This window comes from Hippocampus zosterae, chromosome 10 (genome assembly GCF_025434085.1).
Source record: "Hippocampus zosterae strain Florida chromosome 10, ASM2543408v3, whole genome shotgun sequence".
Lineage (NCBI taxonomy): Eukaryota > Metazoa > Chordata > Actinopteri > Syngnathiformes > Syngnathidae > Hippocampus > Hippocampus zosterae.
In genome coordinates, this window is record NC_067460.1 from 8,387,443 (window position 1) to 8,404,398 (window position 16,956).

The 16,956-nt window shown below is 43.1% G+C and overlaps 1 protein-coding gene across 3 annotated transcripts; it reads left to right on the forward strand.

Annotated features, from left to right (window-relative positions):
* The first annotated feature begins 1,509 nt into the window (after positions 1–1,509).
* Positions 1,510–15,801, forward strand: meis3 (myeloid ecotropic viral integration site 3). Of its 3 annotated transcripts, none has more exons than XM_052078999.1 (13): positions 1,510–1,963; positions 2,233–2,323; positions 8,074–8,213; positions 8,492–8,637; positions 8,722–8,772; positions 8,853–8,903; positions 9,523–9,672; positions 9,805–9,913; positions 10,793–10,938; positions 11,601–11,677; positions 12,969–13,027; positions 13,112–13,195; positions 14,670–15,801. In XM_052078999.1, the coding sequence occupies exons 3-13, from the start codon at positions 8,075–8,077 to the stop codon at positions 14,867–14,869; spliced, it is 1,212 nt and encodes a 403-aa protein (XP_051934959.1). In that variant the 5' UTR covers positions 1,510–1,963; positions 2,233–2,323; position 8,074; the 3' UTR covers positions 14,870–15,801. The 3 variants fall into 3 exon arrangements, with proteins under 3 accessions (XP_051934959.1, XP_051934960.1, XP_051934958.1); XM_052078998.1 differs by having other exon boundaries at positions 1,515–1,963; positions 8,463–8,637; XM_052079000.1 differs by lacking the exon at positions 8,853–8,903 and having other exon boundaries at positions 1,512–1,963; positions 8,463–8,637.
* The last annotated feature ends 1,155 nt before the right edge of the window (positions 15,802–16,956 follow it).

Here is a 16,956-nt window from a genome sequence, read left to right on the forward strand (position 1 = left end):
TTTTTTTTGTAACCAAATCCCCTCTTTAAAAAAATAAATAAATAAAACAATAGTTGCGCAAGTTTTTTCACTTGACATCTGATGTATGGACTTCATTTCATCATTTTGTTGTTTTATGGATACATTTATATGGTTTTGTAGTCAAGATGAAGGAAACCAGGAAAGTGACCCGTGAAATCATCTTTGTCGAGACAGAAATGTTGCTCAAAGTTCATGTTTATGGTACCAAGGGAAACGACACACACTTTAGTCATATTTTTTTAACGAAAACATTAATTTCACTGATGAAAAGGCAGACATGTACTTTATTTCTTAAATCATACGAGATGCCGACGTTGGTGCTCTTTGAGACACCCTCACTCAGATGTGTTGACTTTCAGCACAAACTTATCAACAAATGTTGTACCAAGGGTGCTCCCATTAACATTTTAAAGGAGGTGTCGTCCCGCAGGCATTGATGTGATGAAAAAAAAAAAGGTTTTACTTTGGAGTGTTTGGCACGTTAACTAAAGTGATCAACATCAATGGTTTGTTAGTCAAAGTGGAAATGACCAATTGAAAGACAAGATGGGAGATATAGAAAGACAGATGGAAAAACATGAAGATGGTTTGAAATTACAAACGCATCAGAGTCGAACCTGCTCGACAACGGAGTGCAACGGAAGTGAATTCTTTTGATTCAATGTTAACAACTTTTTTATTCTGTTAGTACCGCCGACTTGGTGTCGGAGCGGCGTGGGGGACTGTGTTACCCCCCCCATTACCCAACCCCCTCCCAGGGAAACCAGCAACCTGCAGAGTAAAAAGAACCCCGGGCCTTTGCTGCTGGATGAGACCTTTTCGGGTTCTCCAAGCCACCCCATGCACGCTCTAACTCCAGGCCGCCCATGGTGCCGACGTGGACCGGCAGCCGATTGAAGTGGAGCCGCCCCTTGGCCCCCTCGCAGCAGGAGCGGACAAAGAGGGACGTTTTGAATAATTATTATGTAACTGGCGCGTCATTAACAACACAAGATTTTTTTTTAACACGTGAGGGTGATATGTCCCCCCCTCCCCCGGACCCCCCATGTTAAGTGAAAATAAAACATTGACACCACGGAGGGAGGACCAATTGGCAACATTTGCGCCGCGTCACAAGACTGTTCACTTGAGGATATATGCGGACAATAAAACACTTTGAAAGCTATTATCAGCCTTTAAATTCCACGTCAGCGAGCACACTTTGACTTTATTTATGACATACGATGTATGCCGGCCTTTACCGCAATTAGCTTCCTAATGAGCTTTTAAATTAAATTGGCCCCGGAGCAAACAAAACATGACAGATTGCATCATTTATTAATGTGATGTGTACGGATCGTGCCTGAACAAATAATCACAGCTTCTTATGAGCAGTTCGTCTTCTCTCGCGTTAAAGTGGACATTCATCATGGCGCATGCTTTCAAAGATATAAGGAGTTATCTTGCAAGAGGACGCGATTAAAAAAAAAAGAAAAAAGAAAAAAGAAAACGAGCGTGGGGTCTTCTCTGGCGTGATAAGCGGGAGGAGGAGTAAACGAGGAAAAGGAAAAGGCGGAGGGATTGGAGATGAGTGGGAGCAAGAGACCCCGTCGCGTTTTGACCCTCCGAAACCTTCCCGCACACCGCCACCATCATCACGCCTTCTCCTCCTCCTCCTTCTCCTTCTTCCTCTCTTCTTGAGACTGAAAACACAATCGCTCATTCCCACCCTTGACATTTTGCAGCCTGTCGCCGCCCGCTGCGTGGACAGCGAGCACAAGGACCCTCGCTCTCTTTTGGAAGCTTTCCGTCTCTTTTGGAGCCTTCCCGACAGCACCGAGCATCCCGATCGGCTTGAAGCGGGAGCGAGCGAGAGGCGCACCAGGCGGAAGAGAGGATCTCAGCCTCTGCTTTCTGGACTTAAAACACCGCTCGAACACAAGCGCCAGCTATTTACGTTTAGGTGGGATATTTTATACCGCTATCGTTATTTTTTTGTGTGAATTCTCTTGTACTGTAGTAGCCTTTGATAGCATTTAGGCTATGGAAGCGTTTATTGCCACTGTGCACACTGTAACCCCCCCCCCCCCCCCCCCTTTCCCCCGCGGGATGCTATATGTCTTTATTTACGAGCTCAAAATGCCATCTTTTTTTACGTACATGCTATAAAATGCAGATCCACTGACTGCAAAGAACACGAGCTGCTGTTGAATGTCTTCACATTTCTTCCAGGGGCACAGAGGGGGAGCCTGCTGGACTGTAGCCGGGCAGTGCATCATCATCTTGGGGGGAGGACCGACTGGCGAGTCGCATGGAGAAAAGGGTATGTCCGTGCTTGCACTCCCGTAATGTTTGTTTGTTTGTGTGTGTGTGTGTGTGTTTTATTTTATTTTATTTTGGGTGAGTTCCCCAACACTCGGCATGGCTGCATGTGAAAACTTAATTAGAAGCTAGTGTAAGTTGAGGGGTTCGTTGTTTTTCAGTGGATGGCTCTTCTTTACCAATGACAAAAGGAGAGATAAAATCCTTTAATGCAGTTTATTAAAAGAGGAGGAAAAAAGCGTCTGCAACGCAGCACGTTTGAGAACACGACTTTCGTAACAAAAATCACTTCCTGCTTCTCTTACTTTAACAGCCAATCAGAACCTATCAATATAAAAACATGTCTAAGCAATCATTAAACAACAGAATATAATTTTGGAATGCTTGACTTGAAATAATATGATGGTCAAACATAAAATGATAATTAATAATATAACATGAGCTTACACTAGTTCCCACTATTCCCCCGAAGGCCCTGTGCTGGAGTGCTGATATAAGCTACCGCAAATTTGTCTTTTGGGCGTTATGATAAATCAGTATGATCGTAAACCGCTGGAGCATATTTAACTTTTAATGCAACCGGCCACTGTGTGGATTACAGTTGGCTGCATTGGCGTGCGGGGATTTGTTGAGTTTTCTCGTGAAAATACAATGTTGGTTGTGCAACGGTGCAAAATACACACAAGGGTTAGATGGTGTGGGTCATTAAGAGGAGGAGAGCAGGGGCGGCTGTTCAACTCGGTAAGTAGGTCACTTTTTTTGCTAGACTGATTCAGAGGCATGGAGCAGGAGAAGTGAGGCTGCGGGCTGAGACCTCACAGAGGAGGGGAGCAATTAGAGATGGACACACACACACACACACACACACACACACACACACACACACATGCACACGGAATGTAAAAACTGATTTTTAAAATAATAAGCGTGATCTAGTTTGTAAGATGGTGTTGCTTTTACTGCCAGCGATCATGAGTTAAGATCAAGAAGACCACCGGTGTTCGTTATTTTTCTTCATTTTTCTATTTTCACTTCTTAATAAGATCTTCTCATCGAATGGATAATTCATTTTTATCATTTGAGTGGTTTTCACATTGGTTGTCTATTCTCTCCACTTTTGTAGAACGCTTTTAAAGTTCATTTGGTGGTTTATGACACAGCGCTGGACTATTTTGCTGCCGCACGAAAAGACTTCTCCAGAAAAGAAATCTCCATTTGAAATTCATCAGATGAATAAGTTTCAGCAATTGTTCATTCTTTTAACTTCAAGCCATTACTTTTCAACAAGATTTAAAATTAGAAGTATATTGAAGTATACCTGAAAAGTTGAGAAACCGACAAAAAAACAGAAACAAAACATCCGCCTGGTCAAAATTGCAAATACATCAAAGCATTGTTATTTTCCGAGAAAGTTGATTGTTGTAAAAACCTTTCATTTCGAGAAGCCATCTCACATCTTAGAATTTAAGGAGACGTGATTATTTCTTCTTTATTTGCAGCCAACAAAAGTCGTTTTTATTTCACTATTCAACCTGAACAAAGTGTTTTTCTGGGAGACAAATTAAGTTCTCCGAGATGGAATTACTTTTCCCCGCGTCTTTCCTCCGCCGGCGGCGGCTGGACCTTTTAGAGCCCCATTATCTGTTAAAATAACACAATTACATCTCGCAATGAAAATGTTGTCTTGCCTCTTGCAGGCCGTTTGTCAACTCTGCGACTTAAAAAGGGGGGAAATTTGCGGAATTTGTCATCTCGGCCTTTTGCGCTTTGATCCGCTTGATGCGCCGAAACCCGATCGGGGTCATGCGTTAAGAGAGACGCGCAATCCGATAGCGCTGCTTGTGTTAATAGCCAACCTCCATAAAACAAGAAGGTGTCTCGGACCAGGGCCTCAGAGCAGGTGCTTTCTGTGATCCCGCTGGCCATATGGGACTATGAAACAATTTGATAAGCCATTTAGGACAGTGCATTCCCAAAGTGGGCCCTATTTTGGGAGGCCTTGCAGATGGGCCGGTGAAGTCATGCGATCCGGCGTATGTGGAACCTGCAGAAATATAGTCACACAGAGAAGTGAAGGGAATATTTGCCAGTTTGAAATACACCAATATGACCAGTTGCCTAATTTGCTGTGATCCAAGACAAGTGCTAAGTCTTCCAAATGAGTTTGGATTGACACTGCAAGAGATATATTCATTTACATATGTTAGTTACCGTGCTTGTTGTTTGAATAGATGAAATTCACATCGTATAATCTTATTAAGCTAAGGAGGTTACCAAAATATGAGAAACTCCTCTGTGTCTGATGCAATCTCGGTCAACGGCACTGCAAACAGTCTTGCCAGACCAGTGGTTCTTCACCTTTTTAGAACCCAACCAGGAAATATGCACATTGACCGAACCCCTCATTCGTGAAAAATACATCTATAATTTTTTTTAGAAATTCACAATATTTAAAAATGCATGTATTAAAAACAGAAAAAAAGTTCATACAATTTCAAGATACAAGTATACTTTTTTTTTTTACGACATACTATCATGACAATCACACTTATGAAGCGAACTAAATTTCCCTCAGCACTGATTGGACAAGCACTGTCATGTGATCATCTGCAGCCAATGATGGCCAAGTGGGCGTGTCATAACTAATTGACATGTTGAGTTGGGTGTGTCTTCACCTGGTTGGCAGAGGCGTCGTCGAACCCCTGAGACCGATTCGCCGAACCCTTAGGGTTCGATAGAACCCAGGTTAAGAACCAGTGTGCTAAACATATCGTAAAATCAATACATTTCTTACAGCGTCAATAATTATTATTTTGGTTCCAATCCCTGTATGTTGACACTGAATAGTCTTTCTGTACTGTTGTCTTTTTGACCCAAGCTACAGGTAATTATTATTATTATTTTTTTTTGCGAATGCCCTCAGAATGGCCGGTCTTTACGTTAACCGGGTTAACCTCAAGGTTAGTGGCACAAATAATGGATGGGCGGTCATTGTTATCCATTTTTAATATCGGTAAAGGGATCACTTCCCTCACTGTTCCCTCTACAACCACAGCGTGCATTTCCGTGGTAAATCATCACCTCTGCGGTAGCCCGCGGGGAGAAGTCCATCACAGACGTAAACTACACGAAGCAGATCATAACTTTTACGGCGCGTTTAAAATAACGCTGAAGTATGGAAGAAGGGTGTCCGGGCCAATGGAGCAGGTGCTGTCTGTCGGTGTTGTGATCTCACTTGCTCTGCGGGGACCGTGACAGGAGTCCCTTTAATCTAGCTGGAAGAAAAGTAGATGTGCTGACCCGAGCAGCCTCAGAGAGGGAAGCTGCAGCCGAGCACAAATGAGCTCACTAGCGCAGAGAAGGAGCAGGAGAGGCGGGAGCAAGGGAGCCAAGCACATGTATATTGATGATACTTTGGTTGTAAGTGCTGCTAAGGGAATGCTTGTGTGAGAATGTGTGTGTGGCACACAATTGCCACAATTTTTCGGGGCACGATAGCAAACCTCTGCGAGGCAGTCACAGCATGTTCACGAGGGGGGTTTTTGACCGACCACTCAAGTCTGACTTGTGCCATGAAGCCCCGTTTGTTATTTCGAGATCCCAACCTCTCCGCTGTTGTGTCACATTCAGGAAGTTGCTGTCGATGAGGATCCAAAACAGGCTAAAGAGTTAAACAGTACACCAAATGTGATTTTTATTTATGCAGCATTTGTCTGGCTCGATGCAGCGCTGCCGCAAGGTGGATAGAACATCTCTACAAAAAAAAAAATGTTCACACTGTGGTTGAGCGAGGAAAGTAATTTCTGTGCTGCTGTATGTTGCACATAGAGCATATTTGACAATAAAGTTGAATTGACTTATTTCAGCGTAAAAAAAAATAAATCTTGCTTTATTTAAAAAAAAAAGTATGACGTTGTATTTTGCTCAGCGCCTGGCCTGGAACATTTGTTTCTTTCTGATTTTATACAAACATGCTGTTTGAAAAGGAAAAAGGGCAATTTTTGTGTTTTTTTCCTCCCCCCTTTAATTTACTTTCATATGACTTCACATCTATGCTTGAATATTTACGGTCTTGTACAAGCAAATGCAAACGACCATAAAAGCGGAATTCCAAGAGTAGAAGAATACATTTGTCATTCCAGGATATTGCTGATACATATTGTAGAAATGTTTTACTAAGCACATTTAATTTCTCAATCTCTTTGTTAGAACACATTTGAAAAAACACAGAAATTAAAGAACATCCCACGGTTAAACTGACATTTGTGTGATGAAAGAATTGGCATTCACATTTATATATTTTAAGGGGCCAATAGTTCAAAAATGCTATCTGGATCAAACTTATACCGATTTGGAAATGCAATTTTTTTGCCAACCAGGATCAGTTTAATCAGTTTTACCCTGATGACGGTTTTTCAAAGCAACATTGGGTTCGTCCTCCCTGATGCAGAAACACCATTTTCAAGAATACCGGCACACTAAATGGGACAAGGTATCACATGAGGGCTTGAAGAATTAAAAAAAAAAAAAAAACAACAGGTAGAAGAGCCAACATGGGGTCACTTGTTTTTGTTTTACAACAAAACACAAAAGTAACAAACGGCCTCCTCTATTTAAGGTTTCTGAGCCACAACAAATAACAAATATATTAAAACAAACACTTTGTGGATATTTTGAAGAAGTCTTAAAACCAGGCAAAATGTCCAAAAGTTAAAAAATAAACAATGTTATTTCTTTGAATTTAATATATGGTGATGAATGACATAAATTGAAGCTATCATTTTAGTTTGTACTTGAAATGTGTTTGGGGGCTTATCTCGTGGGGAAAGAGAATGTTTATTTGTATTTTATTTTTGATCAAGATAATCCTGTCTGTTATTCTATATATCTAATATAGAATATCTATTTACTTATTTGATCAGTCAGAATTATCCACACCCGACTGAAATATTTAGAACGCAACCTTGATTGATCCAGATTCAAACGTGGATTACATGCACTCAAAGACCTGCAGTGTAAATTGCAGGTCTTTGATCCAATCCGATCCAAAATCCAGTCTGACTGAAAAAGTGGCCGCTGCCGATGCAATGTGACATCGAGCCATTCCCAAGGTTCCCAAAAAACACAATAAGGGCAAAAATGAAATCAAGACAATATATATATATAATTGAGTGGACCTGAATGCGCCACTTGACTCCTCTCGCCTTCCTGACACGAGGAAGTGACACTTCCTCGTGTAGCGTTCCAGTGTGAGCAGACGTGTTTAATAAAGATTTTATTTTTATTTTTTTTAAAGAGCATGGTTTCAGTTTTCGAACAAATCGGTTTTTAAACAGTTTTCTGGAACGGATTTTGGTCGAAAACCGAGGTATGACTGTAATTGACATGATGAGTCGGGTGTGTCTTAACCTCCACGGCAGAGGCTCCGTTGAACCCCTGAGACTGATTCACCGAATCCCTGGTTGGCCACCACTGAGATCTCTCTCTCTCTGTATATATACAATATATATATATATATATATATATATATATATATATATATATATATATATATATATATATATATATATATATATATATATATATATATATATATATATATATATATATATATATATATATATATATATAAATTTGTTTGTTTGTTTATTACATTGAAGAGAAGCACATTATCCCTATTATAAAATGCCCACACCGTCAAATGTCACATGTGTCTTATGTTCGCTCGATTTGTCTCTTATTGTGTCCCAGTATGAAGACATGGTGCACTACCCGGGGACGGAGGGCATGTCGATGGGGGTCTACGGGGAGGATGTCAGACCACTTCCTACCCCTCAGTACGGAGCCCCCATCCCCGATTCCCTCAAACACCACAAGGACCAGATCTATGGGTGCGTTCACGTGTGTGAAATCCTATACGGGATTTATGAAAACACTTGAAACCGCCGTGCGCGCTTGAAGCGCATTAACATTCAGCCTGTGTTTGTCTTCCCTATGTGACATTTACAGCTGTCACTTTCATCGATACTGTGCTTTCAAATGACTTCTCACACCTCCCGTGAATGTATGGCGTTCACCCTGTGTGTCAACTGTCAGCGCGTTTATGTTGAAGTATGTTAACTGTTTGCCTGTGTGTGCAGTCACCCACTGTTCCCACTCCTGGCCTTAGTTTTTGAAAAGTGTGAGCTTGCCACCTGCTCACCCCGAGACTCCTCCTCCCTATCGGCCACATCCCACCTCCCCGGCATGACGAGTCACAGCGACGTGTGCTCCTCGGAATCCTTCAACGATGACATCGCTGCGTTTGCTAAACAGGTGAGGGGCAGCTCTGAAAGCTAACGGACGGAAAAAAAATGTGAAATGCAAACCTGTTCTCGTTTTGACGCTCCTTTTTCGCAGATTCGTTCAGAGAAACCAATATTTTCTTCAAATCCTGAGCTGGACAACTTGGTAAGATACATGAATGGTTTTGGGAGAAGAAACATCCCAACGATACGTTGCACCTATGGTCAGCTTTCTTTTCTTCATAGATGATTCAGGCTATACAAGTTCTTCGCTTTCATTTGCTGGAGTTAGAGAAGGTTGGTTGATGACTCGTTGTTCACCCGCACATTTGAGATAAGTGCAAGGCAAACATTTTAGGTTAAAAAGAATTATTAAAAACACAAATAGGGCCAGGCGGCCCGGTAGTCCAGTGGTTAGCACGTCGGCTTCACAGTGCAGAGGTACCGGGTTCGACTCCGGCCTCCCTGCGTGGAGTTTGCATGTTCTCCCGGGCCTGCGTGGGTTTTCTCCGGGTACTCCGGTTTCCTCGCACATTCCAAAAACATGCGTGGCAGGCTGATTGAACACTCTAAATTGTCCCTAGGTGTGAGTGTGAGCACGGATGGTTGTTCGTCTCTGTGTGCCCTGCGATTGGCTGGCAACCGATTAAGGGTTTCCCCCGCCTACTGCCCGGAGACAGCTGGGATAGGATCCAGCACCCCCCGTGACCCTAGTGAGGATCAAGCGGAAGATGAATGAAAGGATGAACAAATAGGGCCAGGACTCTTTTTAATTGAGATGCTGCGGTCAAACGGGCATAAAGGCTTTTGGTTTGTTGGGATGATTTCATTTTAGTAGTCTCAATGTTATGTGGACTGTACATGTGAATATTAAGCAATAGTACCTGAGAAGTCGATCTTGTATTCTTTCCCAAAGGTGCACGACCTATGCGATAACTTCTGCCACCGTTACATCACCTGTCTGAAGGGCAAAATGCCCACAGACTTGGTCCTAGACGATCGGGAGGGAGGATCCAAGTCTGACATGGAGGACTTTAACGGATCCTGCACCAGTTTGTCCGAACAGGTGAGACATGACACAAAGTTAGAAGACGCAGAACGAAGAGAAGGAAGGGGAACCTGACATTTGCCTGGCCAACGGCTCGAGGTTTCACGACTCGCTGATTTCACCCCGCCTGCTCTCTCTCTGATTCTGCAGAATGCGTCGTGGTTACGAGAGCCAGATGAATGTGCCACCACTCCTTTGGGGACCCCGGGCACCTGCGGTCTGCCTTCGCACAGCACAGCGGACAACTGTAGTGATACAGGTGCCCTCCTACATGCAATACACACACACGCACACACACACACAAAAAAGAGTTTGCTTTGAGTTAGCTCATACCTATCCACCTCGGCTAATAGCTGCCCTTATGAATGATTACGATTCCCCTTAGAAAGCAACAAAAACCCGTACAACAGCTTACCGCGCATGCGCACATCATACTTTATCAATCCGACCGTAGGCAGCGATGAAAAAAAAATATACGACTGAGGATTACTTTTGCTGGTTTGCCGTGACAATAGTAGCGATCGACGACGTCATTGACGTTGGCTACCAGCGGGTGAGACGATCTGGATTTGAACCAAAATGGTCTTAGTGAGATCGGTTCACAATTGGGTTTTTTTAAATTGTTCTGTATAAAAGTTGTAATACGCCATGCATGATTTGAAATGATTAAAAAAAACGTATAAAATATGAGGAAAACGTACAAGTTGACAGGTATGTTAGCTCAACTATAATGTTCACCCATCTTCGGCTACCAGTATTTACTGACTCGACAGGGACGGATAAGGCATAAGAAAACAATTATTTGTCTCACAATGGAGAAATTCCCAATTGACAGCAGCAAAATTATAAAAGAGAAAAGTAGAAGAACAAAAAGTATATCAATCAATATGAATGATAAAATGTCGATCGAAGCATATGAAAAATGTGTGCGTGGGGGTGAGTCCAGGTATTCAGGTCTTGTCCATTCACGAGCCTGGCAGCAGTCGGCAGGAACAAGCGGCGGTACCTTTCCTGATGAAGTTGGATGTTATGCCGTCGCTTTTCTTTGAGTTGCAAGCAATCGTCTGACAAGTTCCCCCGCCCCTGCCTCGGTTTCTGGCACTTTCTCACATTAGGTCGGTATTTGCTCTGCTTCCAGGCGACGGCCTGGACGCAGGAGTGGCCTCCCCCAGCACAGGAGAAGAGGACGAGTCTGACAGAGAGAGGAGAAACAACAAGAAGAGAGGCATTTTCCCCAAAGTGGCCACAAACATAATGAGAGCGTGGCTCTTCCAGCATCTAACGGTGAGTGCGGCATGCTTTCAAGCTTTTCTCATCATCATCGCTCATATGAATGGTGAACACCGACAACGGGGATGAGCAAATAAAAAGATGATTGCTGAAGGAGAGGATTTTTAGCCTGTAGGTGCAGCTTTACTGACACGGTTGGAAATACTGGAGAGTGGAGCAAGGGGGAGGTCAGTTAAATTCAATGAAGACTCGGAGATGAAGCGATTATATGAATATGCTTGCGACTGAATAATTGCGGAAGTGAAATAAATGGGGTGAGTAATTGTCAGACCAGGCTGTAAGATTGGTAATTAGTGACTAAATGAGGCAGGTCAAATGTTTCTTCCCTTCAATTGTGCCACTGTGCGCGTGTGCACACACGCACACACACACACACACACACACACGCACACACACACACACACACACACACACACACACACACTCACTCAGTACACACAGTACAAGTACAGTACAAATTTGTCTGTTTTCGAAGGGTGAAAATAGGAGTTACCATGAGTTTTCCCATACTGGTCTTCATTCTGGCTATAATCGAAAACCACTAACCAGCCCACACAGCCTCCTTCTGTCGAGACGACTGAAATTAACTCACATTTGTTAAACAATAAAAAAGCCTTGTGATGTTTCCTTTAGCTGTATTGTGTGTCCTTTTTCAGCACCCATACCCATCGGAGGAGCAGAAGAAGCAGCTTTCACTGGACACGGGTCTGACCATCTTACAGGTCAACAACTGGTCAGTGTACTGCCGATCAATAGACCCGTTTGAGTGCTGCGCTTTTTCAATCATCACTCGGCCTTCTTTAAATATATGAATTGTCATTTCTCAAAGGCACGGGCTCGTATTATTTGCCGTCAACCATAAAGCCAGCCTCGTCCGCGTTGTTTCGCTTGTTAAAGCTCTGCTGAGGGGATTCTGTCGGATATACTGTAGATGTGAATTAAATCAAAGTGCGCCGTTTTTATGAGAGGGCAATGAAATCTAAAAATAAAGCCGGTTTAAAAGGGAGACGAAACATCCCACTAAACATTTTGTCCCAGGAACGGCGGTGCAGTAAATTGGACTCACACCCAGTTCATAAAACTTCATAGCAAATCAATATCCAATATTCAAATTATTTACAGCAAACCCCCATTTCCTGTAAACCCTTTACAGGGCACACGTTTTGAAATACTTGAAATTCCAACATTTTTGCCTGGGAGATCATTGAAATACAGTGATCCCTCGCTATTTCGCGGTTTGTTTACATATTCGTTTATATATTCATAAAATATGTGTGTGTATATATATATATTTTTTCATGTACATGTACAGTACTGTATGTTGCTCTATGCGACTCGCTGTTGTTTTGCTGACTTTCGCAGCTTCTCGCGGAGCGTTTGCGGACTTTTTACAGACTTAAAAAAACAAACCAAAAAAAATGGGGAAGGTTTTAAAAAATCTATTAGTATACAGCATTAAGTCACGTTAATTACTTCAAAATTTACTTCTACATGCATGTATACCATTAAATTTGGTCTTATAAATATTATGTACATGTACCTATATGGAAGGGGGGGTTCGCTACTTCGCGGATTTTCGTTTATTGCGGGTGGTTTTGGTCCCCATTAACCGTGATAAATGAGGGATTACTGGATACATATTCTGTCCAATTGCAATTATTGCAATAATTACACTTAGTAACTTTTTTTGGGCTCGGGACAAGCATGCGATTCTGAAAGTGGTCTCAAGGCTACCATCGTTTTTAACAAAACACATTCAGATTCAAAACCTTTATGGATTCACGTAACCGCATGCACACACACACACACACACACACACACACACACACACATAGCTCGACCTTCTCAGCAGATCAATCAGTTGTCACAGGGTGATCAAAATAAGCCCTGTTCAAACGCTGATTTACTTTACCCTCTGAAAGGGTTAAGTGGTTGTAAAAGGGAAAATGTTAACAGTTTCGCTGTCAGCCTTTTTCCTCCCCGAACGGACCCACTTCCATTCTCCCGGCACTCTCTTGTTTCAGGTTTATCAACGCCCGGAGGAGAATCGTTCAGCCCATGATCGACCAGTCAAATCGCTCAGGTTTGTGTTCCCAAGTCAGCCAGCGTTGGCCGTCCGTCCGTTTTGGCTGTGGACTGAGGTTGTGGATATTTTGGCCCACGACAGGTCAGGGTGGTCCCTACAGCCCAGAGGGAGCAGCTCTCGGTTACGGACTTGACGGACAAGCTCATCTCGGCCTCCGAGCAGCAGGTAAGCGACCATGTCACGGACGCGTTGATGACTGACAGCCATCAGACAAATTCAAGCGTGGTGTACTGTGGTCAACAACCCACACTTTGAACAGAAGCCGTAGTTTTTCCTCAAATACAGAAATGAATTATGCAAGCAATGATGACTTTCATTTTTATTTAACGACATGTCATAGAGTGCACGCACTCTGTTTGAGTCAAGGATTGAGCGTACGTTGAAGCGACTTTTTATTTGGTCTCCGTTTGGAAGGAGCTGATTTATTGGAAAGGCCTTTGAAAATCTTAGTCGCTTTGTAGCTAGCACACACACACACATGCACGCTTATATCGATGACGACAATTTACATGGCTCATTCCAGAATTATCATTCAGGAACCCACATTGACGATATATATTTTTGGTAAATTTATCTCTGTTTGTTGCCATTCCAGATTCGCAGGCACCAGAAAAACATGACAGTCAAACCTCGGTTTTCAAACGTCTCTGTTATCAACCAAATAGGATTTCGACCAGAACATTTGAGATTTTTACGCCTCGGATTACGACCGAAAACCGGTTTTCGACTAAACCCGAATATGCCATTCGACTCCTCTCGGTTGACGCTTCCTCGTGTAATGTTCATTGTGAGCAGACGTGTTTGTTGTGATTTACGCAAATCTGTTTCGGATTTCAAACAAATCGCTTTTCGAACAGGCTTCTGCAACGGATTATGGTCGAAAACTGAGGTATGACTGTATTTAAGACGGAATAAATCCATCCCAATGAAATAAAGTAAGTTGGAATACAAAAATATCATTTTTGAGTACAACTCCACTTACAGTAACAGGGTTGCACAAAAATAATGTTAGAATACCGATTTAAACACAGAACCAGACAATATAAAATAATGATGTGAATTAATTCCAATAAATTAGAGAATGAAGTAACTCCAGCCCCTATGTAAAGCAATAGCTAATTCTTTGCATTAAAAAAAAAATCCTAGTTTGAAAACTACAATAAACAATACATTGAAATTTTCAACAGGAAATCATCTGAAAGCCTCATTGTAGTAAAATAGTAAAGTGCACAAACGTTAAGTGATAAGTGATAAAATACAGCAAAATCCGGTAAGAATGTATCTAAGTGGACCAACTTATTTCAACTCTGGCAGAAGCATAAAAGTGTGTATTGCGTTATGTCTAAAATCAGAGGAGAATGGGGAAGATTTACTTTTTGCTGGGGTCGGGATGAAACCTTCTATCTAAAAATTGGGGCAAATTTCTTATTATTTTCCCCCCTCACATGTATAACATTGGTCAGTGGCGGAGCGGACAACAAAGGTCACCAGCTACAGTCAGCACATTCTTCCAGGACAGCTCAAACTTCCACAACAAGCGCACGTGTCTGTACTGTGTTTATATGAGCGTTTTGTCATGCCAAAGTGTTTGTCGTGCTGGAAATTACGACCCATATCCCTTCTCTGCCACCTCATGCAGGTCTTCAAGGGATGCCGTCTCTGCAGGGGGACTACTCCGGGGCTCTGCTATCCCAAGCAGCCTATCCAGCCCACCCAGGACCTTCCATCCACCCGTACCCGGGCCCGCACCCGCACGCCGCCATGCTGCTTCACCCGCCGCCACACGCTCACACCACTGAGCCCCTCCTTGCACAAGGACTGGACATCCATGCACACTAGCTGTGGAGGGCGTCTGCACGTGTGTGTGTGTTTGTGTGTGTGTGTGTGCGTGAGATGATTCCAACACACTATTTAAAGACACATTGCTCCAAGAGTTTACATTCCCTACCAAAAGACAATGACCTCAATGTAGCTCTCTCGCTCACACAAACACACACACACTGATTTAAGCCATACCTCTCTCTGAGTAGAAGTGCTTCCTCCGCTCCCATCGCCTCCACTGTGTCCTGTGGATGAGACCAATGCTTTAACGTTGATATCCCGCCACGCGTGTTGTTGGACCACCCGCAAGAGACGATAGGACGACAGACCAATATTTATCGCCAGACATGTTTTTACACTACAAAGACATTAACTGGGTGCGCCTCGATCCTGTGACCATGCCTTCTTCAAGCTCTGTCTTCCTGCACAAGTGACTGCCCAGAAAACACACACACGCACACACCCACACACACACACACACACACACGCACACACACACTTTTCTCCCACTCTTCATTTAAGGCTTATCTGAGTTTTTATTCTATTTTTGTATTTATGTGAGCCACTCACGGCAGTTGCAGTTTGACCCGCGCTTGATTGAAATCTTCGTGCTCGTCCTCAGCATGAAGCTGAACACGATGAATGACTTCCAGTCTGCCTCGCTCTCTTACCACTTACCTCCTTAATATGCCAACAGGTGTACGTTGCACCAGCGCGCGCGCACACACGCATACTCTCACACACAGACACACGTGCACACGCGCACACGGTGGAGACAAGCTCTTCAAGCATTTGCATACGTGTTGCGTGTCGGAACATTGAGACGGGAGCTGCAGCCAAAGGACTTTAAACACTCTGCTCCCGATCTACTCTGCTCTGCTCGGACTGCATTGAAAAATATTTCTGAATGAATGATATGGTCAAAGAATAAAAATGTTTTTTGTACCACATGTGGATGGGTCATCTTTCTGTATGGACTGCACTTATTAAACACTGAGCTTATCTTGACACCAAACCAATACAAAAATGAAAAGTTTTTTTTCCCTGCAACAGCCTTTGCTTTGTAAAAATTGCATTCCGCTACATTGCAATGTCCATTTGAATTCTTTTGAATTGTTCCGCACTACTCAGGGCTCTGCGCCTGTGAGCATACAGCCGTTAGCTGGGAACGCTAACCACCAAGCGCGTCGGAAGAGGAGACAGCGGAAAGCCGTCAGGAACCAACAAGCAAGATCCGCCCCGCGAGTTGTCATTCTAACAAAAGCTCGCCAATGGCCCAGCAGTATCTCGGGTGGGATGAGTGCTGTCTCACTGCACGAGACAGCCAATTTCACCCCTGGATAAAACGTCCCTGTTTGGATGCTTTGATGTCAGAATGTCACAGACATTTGCAATACTTGTCTGTCTTTTACATCCTGAGTCCAGGGGAAGGCTCTATCTCTCAAATGATACGTCCTCACGCGTTCCTCTCATAAAGAAACGTGCGTTCACCCCTCAAACCTAAAGAGCCCCCTCAGACCTCACCCTGCCCCCTAGTGGGGCCTGAGGCAGCAGGGGGGGTCAGGGGTTGCAGTTCAAACTGAGGTCAACAGGAAATGACTCTTCTTCCTGGTACCAAGGTCCCGACCTCAGCGCCCCCACACCTCCCTTACACAACTCACTATTTTACCGCCTCACTGTCGTGCCTGCTTGCTTGTTCGGATCCAATAGTTTTGTCCGCTTGCTTCAATCAACCACAAAGGTCATACAGGCTATTCATGTCATAAAAATGACCATTGTCGTTTTAAGATACAACTGACATCTTGCCCTGAAAATCTTCGCGCAATAAAATGATTGTACAAATATTAAGTTGATTGCATTGAAGGCTGGCTAAACTATATGATTGTTGTCAATATTGCTATCTTTTCATGTTAGTTAAAGTTAGTGCGATAAATAAAAATACATTGAAATAATAAAAATGTGTTATTGTTATGGAAAAAATTATGGTGTGATTATCTTAATTTTTAAAAATTTTTTGCATAACCTTTTGTCACTGCAATGAAGAGAGTGTAAGTTGTATACTCCCGATGGCACGTCTCGAATTTGAAGCATGCCTTCTCCATTCA

Coding starts and splice junctions, on each gene's coding strand:
- meis3 (XM_052078998.1), top strand. Junction 8,904..9,522: donor ATTTGCTGGAGTTAGAGAAG/GTTGGTTGATGA, acceptor TCTTTCCCAAAG/GTGCACGACCTATGCGATAA. Junction 13,196..14,669: donor TCTCGGCCTCCGAGCAGCAG/GTAAGCGACCAT, acceptor CACCTCATGCAG/GTCTTCAAGGGATGCCGTCT.